Source organism: Macaca thibetana, chromosome 4 (genome assembly GCF_024542745.1).
Source record: "Macaca thibetana thibetana isolate TM-01 chromosome 4, ASM2454274v1, whole genome shotgun sequence".
Lineage (NCBI taxonomy): Eukaryota > Metazoa > Chordata > Mammalia > Primates > Cercopithecidae > Macaca > Macaca thibetana.
The window spans coordinates 158,005,304-158,030,535 of record NC_065581.1 but is presented as its reverse complement, the minus strand read 5'-3'; the positions used below and the strand labels follow the sequence as shown (position 1 = coordinate 158,030,535).

At 43.0% G+C, this 25,232-nt stretch overlaps 2 protein-coding genes and 2 non-coding genes across 4 annotated transcripts; 3 read left to right on the top strand and 1 right to left on the bottom strand.

Annotated features, from left to right (window-relative positions):
* Positions 1 to 371: 371 nt before the first annotated feature.
* Positions 372 to 11,133, top strand: TCP1 (t-complex 1). Its single transcript, XM_050789220.1, has 12 exons — positions 372 to 636; positions 1,873 to 1,958; positions 2,146 to 2,274; positions 4,030 to 4,127; positions 4,529 to 4,639; positions 5,162 to 5,343; positions 5,929 to 6,055; positions 8,957 to 9,132; positions 9,505 to 9,628; positions 9,982 to 10,174; positions 10,277 to 10,440; positions 10,831 to 11,133. Exons 1-12 carry the CDS (start codon positions 573 to 575, stop codon positions 11,045 to 11,047), a joined length of 1,671 nt encoding a protein of 556 aa, XP_050645177.1. The 5' UTR covers positions 372 to 572; the 3' UTR covers positions 11,048 to 11,133.
* On the top strand, positions 4,295 to 4,434 carry LOC126954072 (small nucleolar RNA SNORA29). The gene has a single exon (XR_007725521.1). It is a non-coding gene; the product is annotated as a small nucleolar RNA SNORA29 (small nucleolar RNA).
* LOC126954067 (small nucleolar RNA SNORA20) lies at positions 9,690 to 9,821 on the top strand. Its single transcript, XR_007725516.1, has one exon. It is a non-coding gene; the product is annotated as a small nucleolar RNA SNORA20 (small nucleolar RNA).
* ACAT2 (acetyl-CoA acetyltransferase 2) lies at positions 11,041 to 25,232 on the bottom strand. Its single transcript, XM_050789228.1, has 9 exons — positions 24,991 to 25,232; positions 24,080 to 24,214; positions 20,466 to 20,647; positions 19,098 to 19,215; positions 14,810 to 14,953; positions 13,850 to 13,972; positions 12,631 to 12,785; positions 11,798 to 11,908; positions 11,041 to 11,426 (listed from the first exon to the last, which is right to left on the bottom strand). The coding sequence occupies exons 1-9, from the start codon at positions 25,043 to 25,045 to the stop codon at positions 11,256 to 11,258; spliced, it is 1,194 nt and encodes a 397-aa protein (XP_050645185.1). The 5' UTR covers positions 25,046 to 25,232; the 3' UTR covers positions 11,041 to 11,255.

The following is a 25,232-nucleotide window of genomic DNA, read 5'->3' as shown; positions in this document are numbered from 1 at the left end:
GCAAAGCCGGCCGATTTGCCTTACGCTCCCCGAGCAGGGACGAGGAAAAGACATTAAAGCTAAAACGCAAGACTCGCTCAAAACCTCAACTCTACCTTGGAGAAGGGCCCGCCCCTCCAGTTACACCCCAGCTCCAAGCTCCACCCGCCTACAACCTTTCTAGAAGGCACTAGAATGGCCCACTGCGTCTGCGCAAGGTTGTTTGCACCGAAGGTTCCGCCTCTTTCCAGCGGTCCAAGATCCGACTTCCGTTCTCCGCTTTCGCGCCCTTCCCATCGGCTATCTAATTGGATAAAAATGCCGATCCCGCCCCTTCCCTAGAGCCTCACTTCCGGCACGCTCCCGTTTCTCTTCCTGTTGCCTCCGCCTCTTTTTCCTTCCCGCCGTGCCCCGCGGCCGGGCCGGGGCAGCCGGGAAGCGGGTAGGGCGGTGTTACCCAGCAGCTCCTGGGGCATCGCTCGGGTACCCTCCACGCCGTCGCAGCCACTGCTGTGGTCGCCAGTCAGCCGAGGGACCGCGATACTGGTTGCCCGCGTTGTGAGCAGAATTCAACGTGTATCGCTGCCGCGAAGATGGAGGGGCCTTTGTCCGTGTTCGGTGACCGCAGCACTGGGGAAGCGATCCGCTCCCAGAACGGTAAGGGAGGGCCGGGCCTGGGTCGGGCTGGCGGGCTGGGAGGGCCGAGTCCCATCGCGACCGGACCCAGGCTGACCGCTTCGTGCCTCTTCTCCTTTACCTCTGCAGAAAGGGCCTCGAGGCCCCGCAGCCGGACCCGGCCCACCCGCCGTTCTCTGGGGCAGGGCGCTGTCGACCCCTCTCCCCACAGCGGGGAGGAGCCCCGGAGCGCGCAGCAGGTTTTGAGACCGGCACCGCGTGGATGTGGTGTCCGGGGCGGCGCTGGAAACGCGCCCCTCCGCGGGCCTCCCGGACTTGCACGTGCGGGCCACGCCTCGCATCCTCTTTTGTTTCAGGGCGGCCCCCTGAGCGTCCATGTTAAACGCCGGGTTTCGTTTCAGGACCATTTACCAGAAAAAGTAGGTTCATCCGCGCTCCTGCGGATGAGCCCGGTGCCCTTTCCGCCCGTAGCTGCAGTCGGGGTCGGGCGCCCGGCGTCCGGCTCTCTCTCGGTTGATAGCATCTTAAAGTAGAGTTAGCACAGGAAACGCCACTGGAGTGCAGTTGACCCCAGGAGACGGCAGCGCCAACTTAGCAGAGCGTTTGCTGTCGGGCCTTTGTATACCTACAGAGCGCACTGTTTTTTGATAGATTCGTAATTTTTTTTCGTAAACAAATCAAAGTACCTTCCCCGTTGGCTACCGATTTCTCTCCTCACAGATAAAAAGAGTTTTAATGAGCAAAAAACTTGCAGGATCTGAAGGAAAAGGCTGGCATAGCTGTACGAAGTGGCAGAACATGAAATTGTGGTTATTTTTTTCTCCCGCCATCAGATTCCACCCCCTCATCAAAGCTGTGCCAAATAGGCTCGCTTTATTTAGGGACAGGGTCCCACTTGTCGCCCAGACGGGAGTGCCAGCATAGCTCACTGCAGTCTCCAAGCACAGGCCCGCGCCACCACATCGGCTTTGTTTTTATTTTTTGTAGAAATGGGTTTCGCTGTGTTGCCCAAGGGGGTCTCGAACTCCTGGCATCAAGCTGTCCTCCTGCCTCAGCATCTCAGTGTTGGGATTACAGTTGTGAGCCACAGTGTCCGCCCCATTTAGGTTCCTAGTAGGTGGTTTTTAAATAACGCAGATCTGTACATTTGGGAAATACAGGGGCTGTTGGATGTCATTTACCTTTAGGCTGAAATTACTGTCTTTCAGAGTTGTGGATTCTTATTTCTTTTTTATTTGTGTTTTTAATTGTCTACAGTTATGGCTGCAGCTTCGATTGCCAATATTGTAAAAAGTTCTCTTGGTCCTGTTGGCTTGGATAAAATGCTGGTGGATGATATCGGTGTAAGTACACGTTAACTGTTGTGTTAGTTGCCTTAAAGTAAAACTATTTTCAGTGTTTTGCTGTGTTCATTCTTTGATTTTATCAGAATCCAGGTACTGGAAGGTGATATTAAAGGTGAATGTGTATTATAATGGGGCTGTGTTGATTTCTATGAGTGGTTCATATTTTTTCCTGCTAATTTCTTAGGATGTGACCATTACTAACGATGGTGCAACCATCCTCAAGTTACTGGAAGTTGAACATCCTGCAGCTAAAGTTCTTTGTGAGCTGGCTGATCTGCAAGACAAAGAAGTTGGAGATGGAACTACATCAGTGGTAGGTAGACTGGCTAAAGAATGATCATTTTTCTAAAAACAACCGACTTTCAGAAAGTTGAAGCCATAAGTGGGTCATTTGTGCTGGGTCAGAAATAAGTTATATATTCTGAATGCCCAGATGATTGAGCAAAGAGAAAAAACAAAAGAAGTTACACATTTAAGAGGGAAAATAAGCTTCTTAGGTACAGATTCAGAAACACAATTTGTAAGTTGGTAGTTATAGCTTGTTTGTACAGTTTAAGTAGGAAAGAATTTGAGTTCATTTAACATAGCCCCATTGTTTTAAATGTTGGTATTCACAAGTTTTGAGGGCTTATTTTTCCCTTTATGGCAGTGTTCAGACATCACACAGATTTTTTTATGGTCTCTCAAAAAATCTTGTTTCCTCCCGCATCACCCCTTGAGACTTGGAAAGCTCTAAAGTATAATTATTTAGAGAACAAAATGTTACCAGTTTGGGGGAGAAACAATGTTTTTGTGTTATTTTTTTAAGAGACCATGTGTAGCACAGGCTGAAGTGCTGCAGTGCTGTCATATCTCACTGCAGCCTGGAACACCTGGGCTCAAGTAATCCTCCCGCCTTAGCCTCCCAGAGTGCTTGGGATTGCCGGCATATGCCACCACAACCAAATAATTAAAAATCTTTTTTTTTTCTTTTCTTTTTTTTCGGTAGAGACAGGGTCTCACTATGTTGCCCAGGCTGGTCTTGAGCTCCTGGCCTCACGTGATCCTCCCGGCCTCATGTGATCCTCCCTTCTCAGCCTCTGTAGTGCTGGGATTACAAGCATGAGCTGCTGCACTAAGCCTGTTTTATTTTTTAAATCCTGACAGGTAATCTCAGGAATTCAAAATAGGAGTGTGAGAAATTAATAAATACATCATGATAGGACAGTGTGATCTTTTCGAGTCAGTAAACGTGATATACAGTATAAACTTCATAGATCATCCAGCATGCTGGTATAGTAGAAACACTTGTTTGGTGAGAAAGATGTTAATTCTGGAGAAATGAGAAAGTTTGTGGGGAATATGTATTTCTAGATTAAAGTTCAGCCATGAAAGAATGGAATGTACTCCTAAAATATGAATATGATCTTTGTCTAACTTATGATAATGTGATTTAACAAGTGTAGTTTTCTTCCCATAAGAAGCTGACAAGATTTTAAGTCTTCTTAGTTTAAAAGTATTTGTTACTGTTTCATATCAACTTATAAGAACTGTTTTTAATAATATAATAGCCTAATATAGGTCGTATGAATAGTCACACACGGTTTAGCTTCTATTGAGCACTCCCTCTAAAGGTAATAGGTGTGTTGTCTTTCACGATTGTATTGGGTGTACTAGTTTCTTAGAATGTTTTTCTGGCTCCTACCCAGTTTTGGCCATTTGCATTTATAATACAGTAAGACCTCACTCCACAATGGATTCGTGGAAACTGACTTTAAGAGGAAAAACGATGTATAAAAAAATAAATTTTCCTCCCCCCATCAGCGTTAACAATAAACAACTGTATTTGAGAAATTGCTGTCCGTTGTTTTGCTTGAAGTGGCAGTTTCCAAGAATTTATGAGTAACATTGAGGACTTCAAGTGTTTTGTAGCGTTCTTCTCCCTTCACCCCCCCAGGTTTCTAATAACCAGTTAATTCATTTCACCACCACCATTTTGGCTAATAGATGGCCATTTTAGTGTCATTTCATGTGTATTGCGCATGTTGAATATCTGGCATACTCAGATCAGTGAATGTTTTCTCAACAGGTTATTATTGCCGCAGAACTCCTAAAAAATGCAGATGAATTAGTCAAACAGAAAATTCATCCCACATCAGTTATTAGTGGCTATCGACTTGCTTGCAAGTAAGATTGTTTGCATAGAGAGAAAATTTTTTTTGATGTAATAGTTGTAAAGTGTGTTGTCTTAATGTTTTGATTAATAACTAAATTTTAATTTGAAAACATTCTATTTAAATGTTTTAGCATTTAAGTAGTAATATTTGAAGTTAAAAACTTGGACCGGTATCTTTTTTCCCATTTGACTACCACATTTTCTCCTAATCATAGATTTTAGTGGTTATGCTTATGGGATAGATTAAACTTGCCATGATCTGAAGAGGGAGGGTTTTCTCATGTCCTCCTCCTATATGAAATGGCTGAACAGATATTACTTACGACATTTTGGCTCTGTGTTAAGCATGATGATTGCAAAGAGTTTGAGTAGTGACTTTGTAAACGTTTTTCTCCCCCATACTTTTAAACAGGGAAGCAGTGCGTTATATCAATGAAAACCTAATTGTTAACACAGATGAACTGGGAAGAGATTGCCTGATTAATGCTGCTAAGACATCCATGTCTTCCAAAATCATTGGAATGTATCCTTGTGGTTGTCAGATAAAATTTAGGCTTTTTAAAACATAAGACTTTGAGATGGGCATGGTGGTGTGTGCCTGTAGTCCCAGCTACTATGGAGGCTGAGGCAGGAGGATTAATTGAACCCAGGAGTTTCAGTCCAATGTGGGCAACATAGCAAGACCCTGTCTCGGGAGTGGGGGTGTGTGCATAAGCGCGCGCCTGTAGTAGCAGCAGCAATCAATTTTGTGCAGTAAAATTTTAAATACCAATTTTATGCAAATTGATATCAATAGGGAGGAGTAATGCTGTATTGAAATTGCCTGTTGCTTTCCCTGCTTTTTTAGGGTGAAAAGGTAATGAAAAGCATGTCTAAAAGTGATAAGAATTGCAGATAGTGATAATGTAATATTTTGGTGACGTAATGCTTGCTTCTTTAATAGGTTAGGTTACTAAAAGGAAGTCCTTTCAAATTATCCTTGATTTTTCACTTGTGTACCCTTTGTCCATTCCAAGCCTGTTACCGTCCTTAACTTTTGGCTTAGAAATGGTGATTTCTTTGCTAACATGGTAGTAGATGCTGTACTTGCTATTAAATACACAGACACAAGAGGCCAGCCACGCTATCCAGTCAATTCTGTTAATATTTTGAAAGCCCATGGGAGAAGTCAAATGGAGAGTATGCTCATCAGTGGCTATGCACTCAACTGTGTGGTGGGATCCCAGGGTAAGGTTTGGGATTTGGTTTATACAATGAGATTGCTACAGATTAAAACTAGCTTTTTTTTTTCTTCAGCGGGACGCAGTGCTTCGTGCCTGTAATCCCAGCACTTTGGGAGGCCGAGGCAGGTGGATCATGAGGTCGGGAGTTTGAGACCAGCCTGTCCGATGCGGTGAAACCCCATCTCTAGTAAAAAATACAAAAATCAGCTAGGCATAGTGGCGCGTGTCTGTAGTCCCAGCTACTCCAGAGACTGAGGCAGGAAAATCACTTGAACCTGGGAGGCAGAGATTGCAGTGAGCCAAGATCACACCACTGCACTCTAGCCTGGGCCACAGAGTGAGACTCCGTCTCAAAAAAAAACTAACTTGTGGATTATGTGCAGTACATCTTTTTGTAATTTAAAGCACATACAACATGTTAGAAGGAATGTGAATTAAAAGAAATTACGTGCATGTAATGCCATAAAGTTTTTCTAAGAGAAAATGTAATGAATTACAGTCTAAATTTGTGTATTTACATACAATCAATTATGGGTACTCTTTATTATGCTTTTAAGGATAGACGTATTAATCTTATGTTCTATTGTAGGCATGCCCAAGAGAATCGTAAATGCAAAAATTGCTTGCCTTGACTTTAGCCTGCAAAAAACAAAAATGAAGCTTGGTGTACAGGTGGTCATTACAGACCCTGAAAAACTGGACCAAATTAGACAGAGGTATGTTGAGAGATTATTTTTGGGCTTTTAAGTGTGAGTGTCTTGGAGGACTTTAACATTTTTAGCCAAGTCAAACTATTTTACTTAAACTTCCAGAAAAATTAGCCTGGTGGTGTTTTTAGAGGGATTTGGGGTTATACAACCTATATGAAAATTGTCTTTTTGTGAAATTTTGATTGTATGAGTCTGTTAATATTAAAGATATAAAAGACAGGAATCTAATTTCCTCAGCAGTACAGAACTCAGCAGTGTGGTATTGACTGTAGCCTACTGTTTGCTAGATACTGGAGGTACAGGTGATATTAGTGGTTGAAGAGCTAATGGTGGAGGTAGTGTGACCACTGCTATAGATTTGACTGCCTAATAGTCACTTAAAACAATAAATGGTTTAGGCTGGGCACAGTGGCTCATGCCTGTAATCGCAACACTTTGAGAGGCTGAGGTGGTAAGAATCTGAAGCCCAGGAGGTCGAGGCTGCAGTGAGCTGTGATTGGACCACTGCACTCCATCCTGGGTGACAGCGAGAACCTGTCTAAAAAAACAAACAAAACCACAATGAATAGTTTAAACAGTAGTTAAACCAAACCTACAAGAAAGCTTTGCCGAGGGTAAGAAATGTGCTCTCATCTTTTAAATCAATCTGCATGCGTATTCTTTTTTCCTTCCTTCCTGATACAACAAAGTGTCCTTTCTTCCATCAAAGCCAGTCGCTCTACAGTAAGTGTTCCAGAATCTGTTTCCTTCTGCTCTAGAGCCTTGTCTTTGATTCTTCTTTCATACCTACTAATTATGCTCTTTCCTGGAATCTTCATGTGGCTCTTTTGTCCCTTCAGGCTTCTTTGTACATCCTCCTGCTGTAGGTACTCCCTATCCTACATCCTTACAGCCAGATGTCATGAGTGATTTACTACACAAAACTTTTCTGGTGCTTTTCTTCTCATCCCTTTTCAGCCCTGTTCTCCATTTGAGGGACTGCATGTTAAGGTCTCTAGTGTGAAATTCGGAAGACATTTTCAGCCTTCCTCTTACTTGACCTTTAGCAACCCTTTGATTACGTCCTTCTTGAAATGCTTTGTGATACTGCTTTGTCTGGGCCACCATCTCACAATATTCTCCAGAATAGCCCCTTGTTCCCATGACTTCATGTATTATGTCTCTATGCCAGAGACTGTTTAAGCTGTTTCTCTGAGCTCCAAAGTCACACACCTCTATCTAATAGAATGCTTTTCAAGCATCTCAAAGTAAACATGTCTCTGAACTTGTGATAATACCGCAAATCTGCTCTTGACCATTTTAGTGATGGGGACTTCTCCACACAGGCAGAAAACTAGGAAATGTCCTTAACTCCTCCTTTTTACCAACACCTTTTCTCCTAATCTGTCACCAACACCACTTGATTTCTACCTCCAAATTAAATTTGCCTACATTTCATTTTCTTGCCTAGACTGTTGTAGAAACACACCCAAGCTAGTCTCTTAGAGAAACTTTTCTTTCTTCTGCAATCTAAATTATATTCTTTTGTAACTTCCTGTATTTTATCTTCCTGGGGCTTACTATAGTTTTTACTGTGAGTTTATACAACTCATGAATTGTAAGCTCTAATGGTAGAGACAGAATGATTCCATTGGCATCGTAGCCCCATCCTTAGTACAGTGTATAGCACACAGTACTTGTTCAGTAGATAAGCTGCCTTTGAGGTTGATCTGTAATTCATTTTACTTTAAAAATTATTCGAATGATCTATTCACATGGCTTCACTCATATTGTCTCTTCAAATCTGTATCTCCCATAGTTTGTGGTTTCCATGATGTTAAGTGACTACCTTCTGGGAGCTTCATCTGAGTAACAACAGAGACTTCAAACTTAATCTTGTCCCAAACTGAACTCTGATTTCCCATCCTGCCCCCCAAACTGTTGCTATTTATTTTACTCCAGGAGTCACCCAAGCCATTAAGTTTGACTTCTGTTTAGGTTGTCTGTCAGCTTATATCTGATGTTACTATCTCCTTGTCTTAAGCCATTCAGTGCAATTTCCACATTGATACCAGGGAATCCTTTTGAAAACGCAGATAACATTGTACTAGTCTTGCTTAAAAATGTTAACCTTCTTAGTATCTAGACTGTTTGGTGTAACCTACAAGGTTTTTCACTTTTCTGGTTCTGTCTTCTTTTGCGCTTCCAACTCTGGACTCCTGGTGTTTTTTTTTGTTTGTTTTTGTTTTTTTGAGAAGGAGTTTTGTGCTTGTTGCCCAGGCTGGAGTATAGTGGCACGATCTCAGCTCACTGCGACCTCCGCCTCCTGGGTTTAAGTGATTATCCTGCCTCAGTCTCCTGAGTATCTGGGATTACAGGGGCCCACCACCAGGCCCAACTAATTTTTTGTATTTTTAGTAGAGTGTTTAATCGTGTTGGCCAGGCTAGTCTCGAACTCCTGACCTCAGGTGATCTGCCCACTTCAGCCTCCCAAAGTGCTGGGATTACAGGTGTGAGCCACTGCACTCGGCCTGGACTCCTCTTGACTTCATTATCTGCCTCCTAGGCTAAATTTATGTCTTTTATGTGCTTGTAGTCTCTGCATACCACTTTAGTGACGCTTGCCCTGGAGTGTGATTGGTAATCCCTCTCCCCACTGGATCCTTGAAGGCAGGCAGGACCTATGTTCCCTGTTTTACCATAGTTCTCGATTAGTAATTCAAATTCAGGTTGGGGAGAGCTAAGTGGTAATTTTTAATTCCTTCTAATATTCCATGAATTGGACTAATGTAAATTCTGGTCAGAGATAACAAAGGTTAATACAATTTAGTCTATGATTATCTTGTGATAAATACTTAATGGAAGTTAAAGCTAAATTATTTTTAAAAATCACAGAAGGTAACTCTGGGTTACAAAAATACTTTGCAGAGAATCAGATATCACCAAGGAGAGAATTCAGAAGATCCTGGCGACTGGTGCCAATGTTATTCTAACCACTGGTGGAATTGATGATATGTGTCTGAAGTATTTTGTGGAGGCTGGTGCTATGGCAGTTAGAAGAGTTTTAAAAAGGGACCTTAAACGCATTGCGAAAGCTTCTGGAGGTATGTCTTGTGCTGGCTGTCACGTAAAAGACTTTCATTATACCTGACCCCATCAAAGGTCTTTTTACATTGGAATATTGGTAAGAAACAGCTTCAAAAACGTTTATATCCTCTTAATGCTTTGTGCTGCCAACACATTTATAGAGCCATTTTTCATGTAACTGGAGAAATTCATTAAGTTTGTTGGAAATTCTGAATTTGTTCACTTCAAAAATGATGTAGTTCTATCTTAGGATAAAAGGAGTTAGTGTGTGCTGCCTAACTAAATTCTAAACTTGTAACATAGCACTTCTATCACAAATGCTACTGAGTCTAAAGGATATTAAAATCACGAAAGAGCGATACTTACAGATCCCTTGTAACTCTTAATAGCAACTATTCTGTCAACCCTGGCCAATTTGGAAGGTGAAGAAACTTTTGAAGCTGCAATGTTGGGACAGGCAGAAGAAGTGGTACAGGAGAGAATTTGTGATGATGAGCTGATCTTAATCAAAAAGTAAGAGCTACTTTCTAAAATTGTAAAGTTATACAGATTTTGTTAAGTAAAAGTAGGTTTTCTTCCCATTTATTTGCTGCTTATAGTCTCACAGTGATATGAGCAGTTATACGCGTGGGATAAAATAACATTGGGTCACTGTGAATTGAGATGAAGTAACCATTTTCATCTCTTCTGCATAGACTAGACATTGTTTCTGTATAGTGTATCTAAATATCCTGTGTAGGCAGGACTTAAGGGCACTTTATGTAGACTTATTAAAATGCCATTTTTTGGAGAAATTGATGGTGTTGGAAAAAAAAAAACATTTAAAAAATGCTATTACAAGAATTTCACTTTTTTTTTTTGAACAGCACTAAGGCTCGTACATCTGCATCGATTATCTTACGTGGGGCAAATGATTTCATGTGTGATGAGATGGAGCGCTCGTTACATGATGCACTTTGTGTAGTGAAGAGAGTTTTGGAGTCAAAATCCGTGGTTCCCGGTGGAGGTGCTGTAGAAGCAGCCCTTTCCATATACCTTGAAAACTATGCAACCAGCATGGTAAGAACAGTTATTCCTTGTCTTAGAGGCCTGAGAGCAGTAGCTGTGGGCTTTAATTTTTTTTCCCTTTTGTGAAGTCACCTAACTGTCCTTTTTTCCTAGGGGTCTCGGGAACAGCTTGCTATTGCAGAGTTTGCAAGATCACTTCTTGTTATTCCCAATACACTAGCAGTTAATGCTGCCCAGGACTCCACAGATCTGGTTGCAAAATTAAGAGCTTTTCATAATGAGGCTCAGGTTAACCCAGAACGTAAAAATCTAAAATGGTAAGCATACAATTTCCCTCTTTTTAGACATCTTCTTAGCCCTTTGTTAACCTCTGCAAAACAGTTTCCATTAAAAAGGATAGTAGTCAGTTACATGTCAGCAAACATAAATAACAGACTTGTCAACTACTTAACATGAAAAACTTCACAGCAAGCATTTGTTGTTAGTCACTGTAATTCAAGGGATAATGACTAATTATTAGCACTGGTATGCCTTAGTTAACAACTCTGATTGCTAATCTCTCCCTGCTGCTTTGGGTAGAAAGACAACCTACAAGATCTCTAGTCTGACTTAAAAATCAAGCTTAATACTTGAATGAAATGCTGGAGTTAATGGGTCACCTAATTAAGTTGTAAGCGGCCATTTTAATAGTTCTTTCTTAATTGCAGGATTGGTCTTGATTTGAGCAATGGTAAACCTCGAGACAACAAACAAGCAGGGGTGTTTGAACCAACCATAGTTAAAGTTAAGAGTTTGAAATTTGCAACAGAAGCTGCAATTACCATTCTTCGAATTGATGATCTTATTAAATTACATCCAGAAAGTAAAGATGATAAACATGGAAGTTATGAAGATGCTGTTCACTCTGGAGCCCTTAATGATTGATCTGATGTCTCTTTTATTTATAACAATGTTAAATGGAATTGTACCTTGACTTAAGTGTTACACATTAAAGTACAACAAGCTGTAAACTTGGGTTTTTGTGATACAGGAAATGGTTTCCATCTGTGTTTTGGTCCTCTGATTTCACATATAACAACCTAGTACTTTATTAGTTTAAAAAGAAATTGAGGTTGTTCAAAGTTTAAGCAATTCATCCTCTCTGAACACACATTGCTATTCCCATCCCACCACCAATGCACAGGGCCGCAACACCACGAATTCCGCCCGTTCTCTCCAGTGTGTGTAACAGGGTCACAAGAATTCGACAGCCAGATGCTCCAAGAGGGTGGCCCAAGGCTATAGCCCCTCCTTCAATGTTGACCTAAGGGGAAGAAAAGATTTAGATTGTTTGTTCTTCTGTGGGCACAGTTTAAAATCCTAAACTTGTCTTTTTTCTCTTAATGTATCAGCATGCTACCCTTTCAAACTCAAATTTTCATTTTAACTGTTTAGGAATAAATTTACACCTTTGTGAAAATTCATCCCTGCCTATGTTACCTTATTCTTTTTATGCCAAGTAAGTTTTTTTTTTTTTTTTTTTTTTTAACCATGGGAAGTAACAAAATACGTGAACTCAGTCCTAGTAACTAGTATTTCTTTATTACCCACGTGGCCAACACCTGGAAGATAGTATCTTAAAATAGCATTGTGAAATTCACTGGTAAGCACTCAGGGTTACTTGTGCATCTTTACCTTCTGTGGGTTTAATCCAAGTTCTTTAACTATTGCAACAGAGAGGGCTGCAAAGGCTTCATTGATTTCAAATACATCAACATCCTCCAGTGACCAACCTGCTTTTGTAACCTAGAAGACAGATTCATAGAAAAGATGTCTAAACTTGGGTGGAAAGGCCAAAACATCCTTTGTCAACATAAATATGAAATATGCTGCATGATACTGATCTCTTAATTGCTACTTTCGTTTGTTCTTAGGTTAATACAGTGACATTCTCACACATTTTTGCCTTAGTGACACCCATTCCATCCAAAAGGTTAAGGATGTGATCTAAAAGATCCCTTAGAAATTCTAAATTGTCTTAAATTTTGAACCAATAGCATCTGTTATATGTATTTAAGGGTAATGTAACAGAATCAGTTCCCCTAAAAAGCATATGATCTAAATGCTTTCAGTGGCTGGAGGTAGTGGCTCACACCTGAAATCTCAACACTTGGGGAGCCTAAGGCCAGAGGATCACTTGAACTGAGAAGTTCAAAACTAGCCTGGGCAACATAGTGAGACCTTGTCTCTACAAAATTAAGAAGTTAGGCATGGTGGTGCACCTGTAGTTCAAGGTAACTTGGGGAGCTGAGGCAGGAGGAATATTTGAGCCCAGGAGTTTTGAGTCTGCAGTGAGCTGTGATGATGCCACTGCACTCCAGCCTGGACAACAGAGCAAGACCTTGTGTCAAAAATAGAAATAAATGCTCTTGGTTACTCTTCTGGTAGGGAAAGGTAACTACATGAATAAGCTCATTTAAGGCTAACAGGAAGACAAATTTCATAAAGGGGAACAGGGTTATACTCACAGCTTGCTTTATGGCTGGAATTGGTCCTATTCCCATAATGGAAGGCTCCACACCCACTTGGGACCAGGAAACTATTTGTGCTAAAGGTGTAAGCCCACGTTTATCAGCTTCTGACTTCTTCATAAGAACCACAGCTGCAGCACCATCATTTATTCCTGTAAAATATGAGTGACTTGATTTCTACAGTGCTTATTAACTTCAGTTACATATCTGTGTCTTTACCACCTGAAGACATGAGCTAAATGGTTTTTACCTGTTGGCTAAGGCATTTACTGTAACTGAACAGACTTTATACACAGAAATCATGTTTGGCAATTAGAGTGACCACAAAACTTTCCAACTAGAGAAAGTGATAGGATTATAGTAGTCAGGGCTGGGCGTGGTGGCTCACGCCTGTTATCCCAGCACTTTGGGAGGTGGAGAAGAATGGATCACCCAAGGTCAGGAGTTTGAGACCAGCCTGGCCAATATGGTGAAACCTGTCTCTACTGAAAATAGAAAAATTAGCCAGCGTGGTGGCGTGCGCCTGTAGTCCCAGCCACTCAGGAGGCTGAGACAGGAGAATTGCTTGATGCTGGGAGGCTGATGTTGCAGTGAGCCAAGATTGCGCAACTGCACTCCAGCCTGGGCGACAGAGCAAGACTCCGTCTCCAAAAAAAAAAAAGAAAAAAAAATTATATATATAAAAAAAAAAATTACAGCAGTTGGGGAGGAGAGATCTCTGACAGGAAATGGAAGAATAAGCCCGGGCCTCACAAGGAAGTATTGGGAGTTTCTGGTACTGGAAAAATACAAAGGTAGATAAACAAGTTCCCTAATTTACTTCTTCATTTGCAAGTCTAGTTGGGATGTCAAGAAACCAAATTAATTCTTTCAGTATAGGTTAAGTCAATGATCAAATACAGAGAAATGATATGTTTCCTTAAACTGTTTTAAGAATAATTTTGTATATAAATATGAGTTGGGTGTGGTGGCTCATGCCTGTAGTCCCCCAGCTACTTGGGAGGTTAAGGCAGGGGCTCACTTGAGCCCAGCCAGGAGTTTGAGACTGCAAGTGAGCAAAGATCATATTGCTGCACTCCAGCCTGGCTGGCAGAGTGAGTCCCTGTCTCAAAAAAACAGTACTTTTGTATATAAATAAAGAGAAAAATATTCACTTGGTAGACCTTATAGAACGTAGTATTCCCCCAGATGAAGTATTTCCTTCAGAAAATCTAACCTGAAGCATTGGCTGGGGTGACGGTTCCCGTTCCATCGGTAAGAAAGTAAGGCTTTAGCTTGGACATGTCTTCTATGTTGCTCCCGTGGCGAGGAAACTCATCTGTTTTAACTTCAATAAGACCTAAACAAAGGAAAACCAATTACTCAAGATTAGTCCAGGGACAGAAGTGTGCTGGGAATGGTGGGTTTCTCTGACATGAAACATGAGGATTCATATTTAGCAGAAAAGTTTTAATATATAACCACTTTGATTACAACAGGAGGAAAGTACACACAAGAATTATTGTACATGAAAACAATGTATGAGTATGTCCTTATAAGACACCTGTGTTTTCCAAATCCATAGGCCTTCCTGAGGAAAGTAGCTACCAGGGACCTGTTTGTGCCAAATTCTGCTATGGTTTGGGTCATAGTACTTGACTGGTTACAAGTGAGTGGATCAGGGAGTCTCAAAGTCAATCCTGCACTGCTGGCTGGCCATAAGAGATGTCAGTTATCAATAAGGGAGCTTGATGGAAGCACTCTGTATTAGAAAATAGCAAGTGACCCCAAAAGATCCACCCTTTAGAAATGGGAAAGGGAGATCACACAGAAGCAGCGAGAAGTAATGGGTGTCCACTTCTGAGGAGGTTGAGCCTATACAGGAAACAGGTCAGCTGGTGCCTCCTAACAACCATGAGCCAGTGCTCCAGTGTCTCATGAAACCTGCTGTATGTGCACAGCAGTCATGGACACTCTGGAACCAAGGGTGCCTGAGCGCTGACACAGTTCCCATGTTACCGTGTCCTGTAAACCCAGCATACCCCCTCCCTACCTTCATGTATCCAGGACATATCTTTGCAACCTGAAAAATATAACTAAGATATAATTTCTAAAGATTCCTACGTATTACTCTTTTAGATGTTACTCTTACCTATAAATAGGTTGATGTTTAATTAAACCATTATGATATACTCACCTTTTCTAGATGACACCAAAACTGGTACAATCTCTTTGTCAAAATGGCCAGCTTTCTGTGCATTCTCTGTCCTATTCTGAGACAGAACTGCAACCTTGTCCTGATCTTCTCTACTCACTTGCCATTTTTTGGCTACATTTTCAGCTGGGAAAGGAGAAAAAGAGCAAAAAACCAACATTTTCATGAACTGGCATTTGATAGATCAAGTTGCCCATATTTGACCAAGCGCTGACTGACCACACATGCTAGCAGGCTCATGGTGGCCTGTGCAATGCTCTGTGTGGGGTGGCCCTGCCTGCCACCGACAGTGGGTCTAGAAGTGTTGCAGAGACTCTCAGGAGTCATACTTCTCTCCTTCCCTTTCTATATAATTGTAAACTTAACAGACATTTCCTTCACCTAGAGTCACCAGGTATATTTCCCCTCCATTTGCTTTAACATTTTCTTTCTGAACCATTTGAGAGAAAGTTGGAGATACAATGCCTTTTTACTCTTAAATTTTAATTTCAGTGTATACTTCCCCAAAACAAGGCCACTTTTTTACATAAGCACAGTTATAAAACTCAGGAAATTGGGCGAAGTGTGGTGGGTCACACCTGTAATCCCAGCACTTTGGGAGGCTGAGGCAGTAGGATCACTTGAGCCCAGGAGTTTGAGACCAGCCTGGGCACGGTGAGACTCTGTCTCCATTAAAAATAAACTTATCTGGGCACGGTGTGTGTGCCATGTAGCTAGCCGTCCTAGCTGCTTGGGAGGCTAAGGCAGGAGGATCACTTGGGCCTAGGAGTTCAAAGCTGCAGCAAGCCATGATCGCACCTCTGTACTCCAGCCTGGGTGACCCCGTCTCACAAAACAAAACAAAAATCAGGAAATTTAACATGAATCAAACACTATTATCTAATCTTTGGTCCACATTCAAATTTCACCTATTATCCCAGTAATGTCCTTCTAGCTCCTTTATTTGTTCAGTCCAGGAGCCAATAAAGAAGCATGCATTGTACTCAACTACCAATCTCTCTAGTTTGCTTTTATCTGTAACAGTTCTTCAGACTATGCTTCCTAAGATTGATATTTTTGAAGAACATGGACCGGTTCTTTTGTTAAGGATATCAATTTTGATTTGTCTGATGTTTCCTCAGGATTAGATTAAGATTCTGCCAAAAGGGAGGTATACCACTGAATGATAGTATGCTTTTTCTCAGTGAATCTTTTTTTTTTTTTTTTTTTTTTTTGAGACAGAGTCTGGCTCTGTCACCCAGGCTGGAGTGCAGTGGCGCGATCTCCACTCACTGCAAGCTCCACCTCCCGGGTTCACACCATTCTCCTGCCTCAGCCTCCTGAGTAGCTGGGACTACAGGCGCCCGCCACCAGGCCTGGCTAATTTTTTTATTTTTAGTCGAGACAGGGTTTCACCGCGTTAGCCAGGATGGTCTCGATCTCCTGACCTCGTGATCTGCCCGTCTCGGCCTCCCAAAGTGCTGGGATTACAGGCTTAAGCCACCGCGCCTGGCCTTCTCAGTGAATCTTATTAGGACATAAATGACAATCAGTTTATCCCAGGTGATGTCATCTTTGATCACTTGGTTAAAACAGTTTGGTATTCACCAGGTTTCTAGCTTTTAAAGGTACCATTTTTTCATTTATAAGTAATCAATAATTTATGGGAGGCTCTTTTTAGATTATCAAAATATATTCTTCCCCATCATATTTTCACCCACTAGTTTTAGCATTCATTCATGATTTTCTAACTCCAACATTCCTTCTATTGGTAAGGTATTAATTGCATTTTACCATAAAAAAAAGCTGTTCCTTTTCTCCCATTTATTCAGTTATTTATATCAGGATGGACTCATACATTTTCATTTTATTGAACAAGTTATAACTCATTACTATCATTACTTACTTTGATGCTGAAATTGTTCAAAACTTGGGCAGTTATAACCCATTAGTATCATTACTTACTTGCATGCTCAAATTGTTCAAAATTTGGGCAGTTATAACCCATTACTATCATTACTGACTTTGATGCTCACATTGTTCAAAATTCCACTACAGGAAAGTGGAAGCCCTGTAGGCCACCTCCTGTGTACTTTCGACATGTCCCCGAGCATGTCCTTAATTTTTTAGCATTTTTTCCCCAGCCTTGGAAAATTTGGTCATTTCTCCAAACAACCTTAGTTCCTTTTAGTGGAGAAATGTTTTTAGAAGATCTGGGTGTCAGGACCGCTTGTTGTGAATGGTTTGTCATTGTTTCTAGGTCTCTTCAGTAGAAACTTCCATATGTGTAATTTATAATTTTACATATGCACACACACTCACCTTGAGTTCATACTGCATTTTGAGTTCTCCAAAATGCAACCTCACACCACAAGCTACATTCTTCTCTCTTTCCATATTTGTAACTCTCTTCTACAAATGTGAGAATTGGTCAGGTGTGGTGGGTCACACCTGTAATCCTAGCACTTTGGGAGCCTGAGGCAGGAGGATCCCTTGAGCTCAGGAGTTTGAGGCCAGCCTGGGCAGCATGGTGAAACCCTATTTCTACAAAAAGTACAAAAAATTAGCCAGGCATGGTGGTGTGCACCTGTGGTCCCAGCTACTCAGGAGGCTGAGGTGGCTCAGGGGGTTGCAGTGAGCCAACATTGAGCAACTGCACTTCAATCTGGGTGACAGAGTGAGACCCCTGTCTCCACCAAAAAATAAAAAAGTTATTGCTTTGCGTTCCATGTCTTGTCTTTACTTACCAAGCTATTCTTCCTCTTTTTTTTTTTTTTTTTGGATGAGGACTCACTATGTTGACCAGGCTGGAGTGTAGCAGCTACTAACAGGCAAAATCATAGTATACTACACAACCTCAAACTGCTGGCCTCAAGTGATCCTCCCACCACAGCCTCCCTAGTAGCTGGGACTATAGGCACCTGCCACTGCACCCTATAAAAGCTATCATCTATAAAATCTCCAGTTCACCTCTCCCTTGTAGCTCTTTTCTACTAGGCCTTATAAGCTGTTATCTACAAGTTTAGTATTTGATCAAAGGCTTAAGGGGACCCTTCTGCAGATTTCTGGGGTTCTTTTTTTCTTCTCCCCCTTATTCTGCCCCACAAACTCCAGCCATCTCAGAAGCCTCAAATTCTCTGCCTCTTCAGATCACGGAGACCACTGTTCCCAGCTCCGGCTCTGCCTCTCCATGAGTTTGGGAATTGTCCCAGGTAGAGACAGTGGCCGTGGGGTTTTCCTTTCTCTCAAGATCTCGGTCTTACATGAGTATTAGTCAACACCTGAAAGCAGTGGCTTCATATAGTTTCACAAATTTTATGCTTGTTTATAGTAGGAAGTCTAATCTTTGTCAATTACTCCATCATGACCTGAGCTTTTTTTTTTTTTTTTTTTTTTTTTTTTTTTCTCTAAACGAGCAATTTATTTTCTCACAGTTCTGGAGGCTGGAAGAGTACAATTCAATCCACAGTACACCTTGGAAAGGGCTCGGGATCAGCATTTTTAATGACCACCTCTAGTTATGGTTGAGGCAGTTGGTCACACAGTATCTTCCATGGTCTGCTTGTGTTCTTATAGCCTTCTCTGTTGTGGCTCTAAACTGAGAAGTGGCCAAGATGCCTTGAGCTTCTCACTGCTTCCCATATCTCTAAGCCCTTCCTTCCTTCCTTGCATTCATGCACACAGTTCCCTCTTCTTGGAATCTTGTACTTTTCCCCATTACCTTTTTCACGTATTTATATGTTACATGGAACCAGAACCACTGCTGCAAGCATTGGAGCAAGGTGCTTAAGTTCTCAGGGTTTGATTCTTTAACTCTAAAATGTCTATTCTGTTTCCTAACTTTTACATGTATACTAAAGAAATGAGTTCCTTTGATTTCCCAGTTGCTTTGCCTTAAACCTAGACCACAGGACCCTTCAACATGAATGACCAATAACCCAACTGTATAGTACAAAAAATACAGTTAGGTATCAAAAAAACAAAAACAAAAACAAAAACTGGTTTATCTCTGTTACTACCTCTCACTATTTGTGGGCCCTGTTCCTTCATTTGGTAAAATGACGGGGTGATCCAGAAGAACTCTGAGGTACTTCCCACTTCTAACATTCTCTGATAATCAAGGGTTCACAAAGAAGAGAATACTCACTTCACTTCAGTTAATCAAAGAAGAGATACAAAAATCCTTAAGACAGTCTCTGGCGATAAGGATGAAAGCACCTAAGAAGCAGATTATTATATGGTCTCTTTAACCTTTTCAAAGTGAATAAAGTTTCAGCTATGTCTGCCTTACCTGTAATACCCATATGATAGTTGTGAAATGCATCTGTAAGACCATCACAGAGTATACTGTCAGTCAGCGGCATCTCACCTATCTTTACTCCTGTTCTCAAGTGAGCCAAGTGAGGAGCCTAGAAGTCAGAAATAAAAATGGATTTAGGCTTAGTTGTAATTAGTCTTTTCCCCAGAACACAACTCAAAACTATCTAATATTTCCTAAGTCTTCATCTAGGCCCCTTTGCAGCGCTTCTCCCCAGTTCCAGGTTCTCAGCCAGGCCAGGGTCTAAAGACCCCTGGAATTAGCAGACTTCATCTTTCCTGTTGTTGGGAACCATTAGTCTCCTACCTACCCATTTCCAATTCTCCCTCAAAACTACCCATTCTGTGTCCTGTTTCCTTAAGAGTCCCATTTATTCTTTCCATCGAGGCAATTAATTATCTGTTAAATGAAGAAACCTTCTAAGGGCTTAAGTAAAGCCAGCAATGTGTTACCCATTTTAATGGATGATATGATATCTACAGTGAGAATAATCAGGCTGCCTAACTAAATGATGGGGAGGGATTTCTGAGTAGCGGCCAGTCTTAACTCTCACCAACTCAATCGCAGGTATATTAGAATGGAAAGAGTTACTGATGGGACTTACAGTTGGAAGAGTTGTATTTGAATGCTGGCTCTGGGCCTCAGTCTCCTAACCTGTAAACTGGGAATGATACCATGTACCCTATGTGGGGCTGTTGTGGATACATGTACAAGAGCACCTGGTAAAGTGCTACACAGATGCCAGTGTCATTCCATCAAAATCATTCCGGTGATTTTTGCTACCATTAGCCTGCCTCCTCCTGAACCTCAGCAATGGCTGGGCTGAATCAGCTTCTATCTAGGGAATGTGCTGCTCAGCCCCTGAGCTGCCTCAGTAGGACGGAGGGAATATACTTTTTCTTTCAACCGCTATGCCAGTTTGAGGTATGGAACTTGGTGAAACAAATCGTGCCTGGCAAACCTACTGGAGAAGGGCACCAAGAAGGTAAGTGGCAACATTTGTGTTTTGCCTTTTACTCACAATGGGAAAGACATTTAAAACCAAGGACCATCAAGCAACTAATATTATGAATTTAATTCAGAAAATATTATATGCTTCATTAATAGTTTAGAAAAAGTATATTGGGTTCCAATCACACTGGTTGATAAACTTTTTCATTAACCTAGACTTCCCACCCAAACTGAAGAATAATTCACATTCAAGTAGGGATCAAGGTTGTCATTTCTGTGCATTTGTTCACTGGTTCCAGCTTTGATATGCATCAGTTTACTCTGTTCTGGCACAGACATGAGTTTCTTGGTGTGAGGTCAGTGAAAGCCATCTCATCAGAGAGGCCTTACCTTGCTCATATTTTCCATGCCTCCGGCAACCACAATGCTGGAGTCTCCTATCCCTATTGACTGGGCTGCAAGGCACACAGCTTTTAGGCCTGACCCACAGATCATCTGGCAGCTCCATGCTGGCACAGAGTAGGGGATTCCTGCACCCACACTGGCTTGTCTAACAGGATTCTGCCCACAGCCTGGAAAGAGGAACACAGAGAACTCTTAGCAATCAGGGAGAAAGACAAAATGTCACAGTGAAAGTGTGTGTAAAATTACCAGCTGGGTTACCTGCCACTTCTGAAAGCCTACAGGTCAGGTAAGTGCCCACTGGAGGCAAAAAGGCCTGTCTACAATCTCCACCTGTCATACTCTAGCCCTTGAATATATACTGTCTTGTGCTGCTCTGTAGGTATTTCATAGATATAGGCTTTCTCCTCCATAAAGAAGTCATTAATACCTTAAGAAAGAGGTGTCATCCTCATCTTTTGATAGGGTTTAAACAGCCAGGCGCGGTGGCTCACGCCTGTAATCCCAGCACTTTGGGAGGCCAAGGAGGGCAGATCACCTGAGGTCGGGAGTTCGAGACCAGCCTGACCAACATGGAGAAACTCTGTTTCTACTAAAAATACAAAATTAGCCAGGCGTGGTGGCGCATGCCTGTAATCTCAGTTACTTGGGAGGCTGAGGCAGGAGAATTGCTTGAACCCGGTAGGCGGAGGTTGTGGTGAGCCGAGACTGCGCCACTGCACTCCAACCTGGGCAACAAGAGTGAAACTCCGTCTTAAAAAAAGGAAAAAAAAAAAAGATAGGGCTTAAATAAGCATTATCAAACCTATGTCTAATAAACACAGGATATAACCTAGGCATTATCAGTGTTTCTAACTAGCGCCATTTGCTCCCAGGATCATGGCTTAAGACACTTGAGAAGAAAAGAGGTTACTTAAAAAGGAAAACCTTTGACAATAAGCAGTTCTGTTCTTGCTTAGTATCCATCACACTATGCTTAAATGGTTATATAACAAGATATATACAAACTCAGAATTCACAAATACCTTTTTTTTCTTATTCTGAGTACTGAAACACAAATACCTTTTTATAATTCAACTACGGGACTTCATTTAGTTGGGAAAAAATACATAATTTACTTAAAGTAGCACAGAATAGAATGGAGTTAAAAGTTTCAAATATTCTCAATCACCATTGTCTGTTATCAGAGTCAACGGTAAATGTCTATACAGTGATTACTCTATTCCAAGTTTCAGATATATTCATACCTACCACCCTTCCTTAGTGAGTTTGTGGGGAAGAACTAGCAAATAAGTTACTGACAAAAACTTAGAGATTATATTCATCACAATGTTATCAATCTGGGATTAGGCTGGAAACTAAAAACAGGTAAGGTTACTTGAGACTGAAAATATATGCGGGATCACATACATATTAAAAAGACAGGCCGGGCGCAGCGCCTTAGGCTGGGAGCAGTGGCTCACGCCTGTAATCCCGGCACGTTGGGTGGCCAACCGGGGCAGATTACTTGAGGTCAGGAGTTCAAGACCAGCCTGGCCAACATGGTGAAACCCGTCTCTACTACAAATACAAAAATTAGCTGGGCATGGTGATAAGTGCCTGTAATCCCAGCTACTCAGGAGGCTGAGGCAGGAGAATTGTTTGAACCTGAGAGACGGAGGTTGCAGTGAGCTAAGATCGTACGGCTACACTCCACCAGCTTAGGCGACAGAGCGTGACTCCATCTCAAAAAAAAAAAAAATGAGGTGCTAACATAATTAATAATGCTAACATTTAGCATACTATGAGCTTCATGAGAATGAGAATTTCTGTCTGATATGAGCACTGCTTATCTCCAGCTGCTAAAATAGTGCCTGGCACAAAGTAGGTGCTCAATAAACATTTGTTACATGATTGTAGAAGGTATCTGGCTTAAGGAATAAGACTGATCTAAGTTCAAGTGCTAGCTCCACTTCAAACTGCAACCCTGCTAAGTCATTTAACCTCTCAAACTCTCATTTATTCATTTGTAAAATGAAGATAATAGGATATAACAGACTTGTGGGGAAGATTAAATGAGGTAATGAAAGGAAAGCACTCAGCACAGTGCTTTAAAAGCCTTAAACTTAGTAGACATGCACCGGTAGTCCCAGTTAGCTCAGAAGTTCAAGGCCATGGTGCACCATGATTGTGCCTGTGAACAGCCACTGCACACGTGCCTTGGCAACAGACAGAGACTCCACTTCTACAAAATAATTTTAAAAATTAACCAGGTGTGGTGGCCTGCTCTTGTAATCCCAGCTATTCCAGAGGCTCAGGTGGGAGGATACCTTGAGTCCAGGAGTTTGAGGTTATAGTGGGTTTGATTTATTACACCACTGCATTCCAGCCTGAATGACAGAGTAAGACCCTGTCTCTTTAAATAATAATAATAATTAATTAATTAGGAGTGTTGAAACCCAAAGAATCAGAAGATGGGGGCACTCTCAGGACTCAGTTATATTCCTCTAGGGAGTATTATGCCCCATTTGCAAGGGGCATGATGTGGCACCTATTTTCCAAGCTCAGAACTGAGTCCTAAGAGGGGCAGGGAACTTACCTGTATTGTTGGAGCCATACTCCCAGCACTAAGCACAATATGGGGCACACAGGAGGAACTGAATAAGTTTTTGGTGAATGACTGACACTCTGAGGTAATAAGGAGGAGCACGCATACTTTCCAATGCATCAGGCTGGCCCTGCTTTTTTTTTTTTTTTTTTGATACGGAGTCTCACTGTGTCGCCCAGACTGGAGTGCAGGGGCACAATCTCAGCTCAGTGCAAGCTCTGCCTCCCGGGTTCACGCCATTCTCCTGTCTTAGCCTCCCGAGTAGCTGAGACTACAGGCACCCGCCACCACGCCCGGCCAATTTTTTGTATTTTTAGTAGACACAGGGTTTCACCGTGTTAGCCAGGATGGTCTTGATCTCCTGACCTCATGGTCCACCCGCCTTGGCCTCCCAAAGTGCTGGGATTACAGGCATGAGCCACCATGCCTGGCTGGCCCTGCGTCTTAAGAATGAAAAGGCAGTATAGGTCAGTGGTCTAAGTTCATTCACAAAAAGCATATTAATGAAGCGAAGTCTTTTTGTTTGTTTAGAGAAAGGGTCTCAGTCTGTCACCCAGGATGGAATGCAGTGAGTGACACAATCACTGCAGCTTCAAACTCCTGGGCTCAAGTGATCCTCCCACCTCAGCCTCTCCAGTAGTTGGGAGGCACAGACCATCATGCCTGGCTAATTATTTTATTTTTTGTAGAGACAGGGTCTTGCTTTGTTGCCCAGGCTGATCTCAAACTTCTGGCCTCAAGTGATCCTTCCTCCTCGGCCTCCCAAAGTGCTGGGATTACAGGTGGGAGCCACCCTGCCTGGCCAAGAAGCTGAGTCTCAAACTGGATAGAAGCTACTGACAGGGCTGGAAGAAGGGGCCACAAGAGGAATCTTAACAGAGGGAACTCTGAGCAAAAGCATGGAGGCAAGAACTTGAGTGAGAGTGTGTGTGTGTGTGTGTGTGTGTGTGTGCGTGTGCGCGTTTATGGGCTGTTTCTAATAAGCTTGACTTCTCCTGGAATCACTGAGAGTTACCTGCTGCCAAAACATGTCCAAAGATGACCTCAGACACATCTTCTGGAACCACAGTGGCCCTCTTCAAGACTTCTTTGATGACAGTTGCGCCCAGGTCCTGGACAGGAACAGTAGCTAAGGCACCATTGAAGGAACCTGCAGTAGAAAGGCGGAGAGCGCGGACATCACAAACCTGTGGGTAATGTAGAAACCACCGAGGAGCAGCGGGGCCTCATGACGCTGTTTGGCAAGGCCACCGCGAGGAGGCAGTGCCCCTCCTCCCACACGTTCCCACACCTGCTGGTCTCAGCAAAGGTCAAGGTGGGTGCCAGGACTTGCAGTGGCCGAGGGCCAGACAAGCGACCTTCGGAACGGCCTAGGGACGCCGCTGTACCCCTTCTATTTCCCCAAATCCGAAGGACTGGATGCGGCCCCATGGTTCCCAAACAAAAGGAACTGGCGGATCAAGGGCTTTGAAAACCATGTGGCACGAAGGAGACGAAGTCGCGACTTCCAGCCATTGTGTGACAGCCCGACCCCAGCCCAAAGCCCGGCTCAGACCACCTAGCAGTTCCGCCCCTGCCATAGGCATTACCGATGGCGCCTCCCGGAGTCGGCCAATCAGGGGACCCGCAGAAGAACGCCTTCCTACGCCAACCAATGGGAGACGCAGGCCACGCGATGGCTCTACCCTGGGAGCCAATCAGAGCACGAGGGACGGAGTGCGCACATCGGGAGAGGAGAAGGTGGGGCTGTCGCGCCAGGTCAGGGAACGCGGGAGGCCCGGGGTTCCAAGGATCCCGCAGGTCCTCCAGGCTTGGCCTGAGCGGCTTCCTCCACATACGCTCCTCTCCTACACAAGTCCGGCCCTCGGCGCTCCTGCCGAAGCAGCAGGCGCCTTGGACTCTGCGCGAGGCCCGCCGGCCGCTCACCTATGATGGTCCGCGCCGCCGAGACGATGACCACGGGATCTGAGCCTGCATTCATCCTGCCCACGACCGCTTCTCCTGCCGCCGTCTGCCCTGCGCTGCCTGCAAGTTAGGCAAGGCTCCTCCTCGCAGCCCACAGGCCGCGCCACGGGCGGGACCTGAGGTAGCCCCGCCCCCTGCCCCCCCACCTCCTCGCGCATCCCACTGTGCGCAGGCGCAAGGCCAGAGCCAGGGCGGGCCGAGGC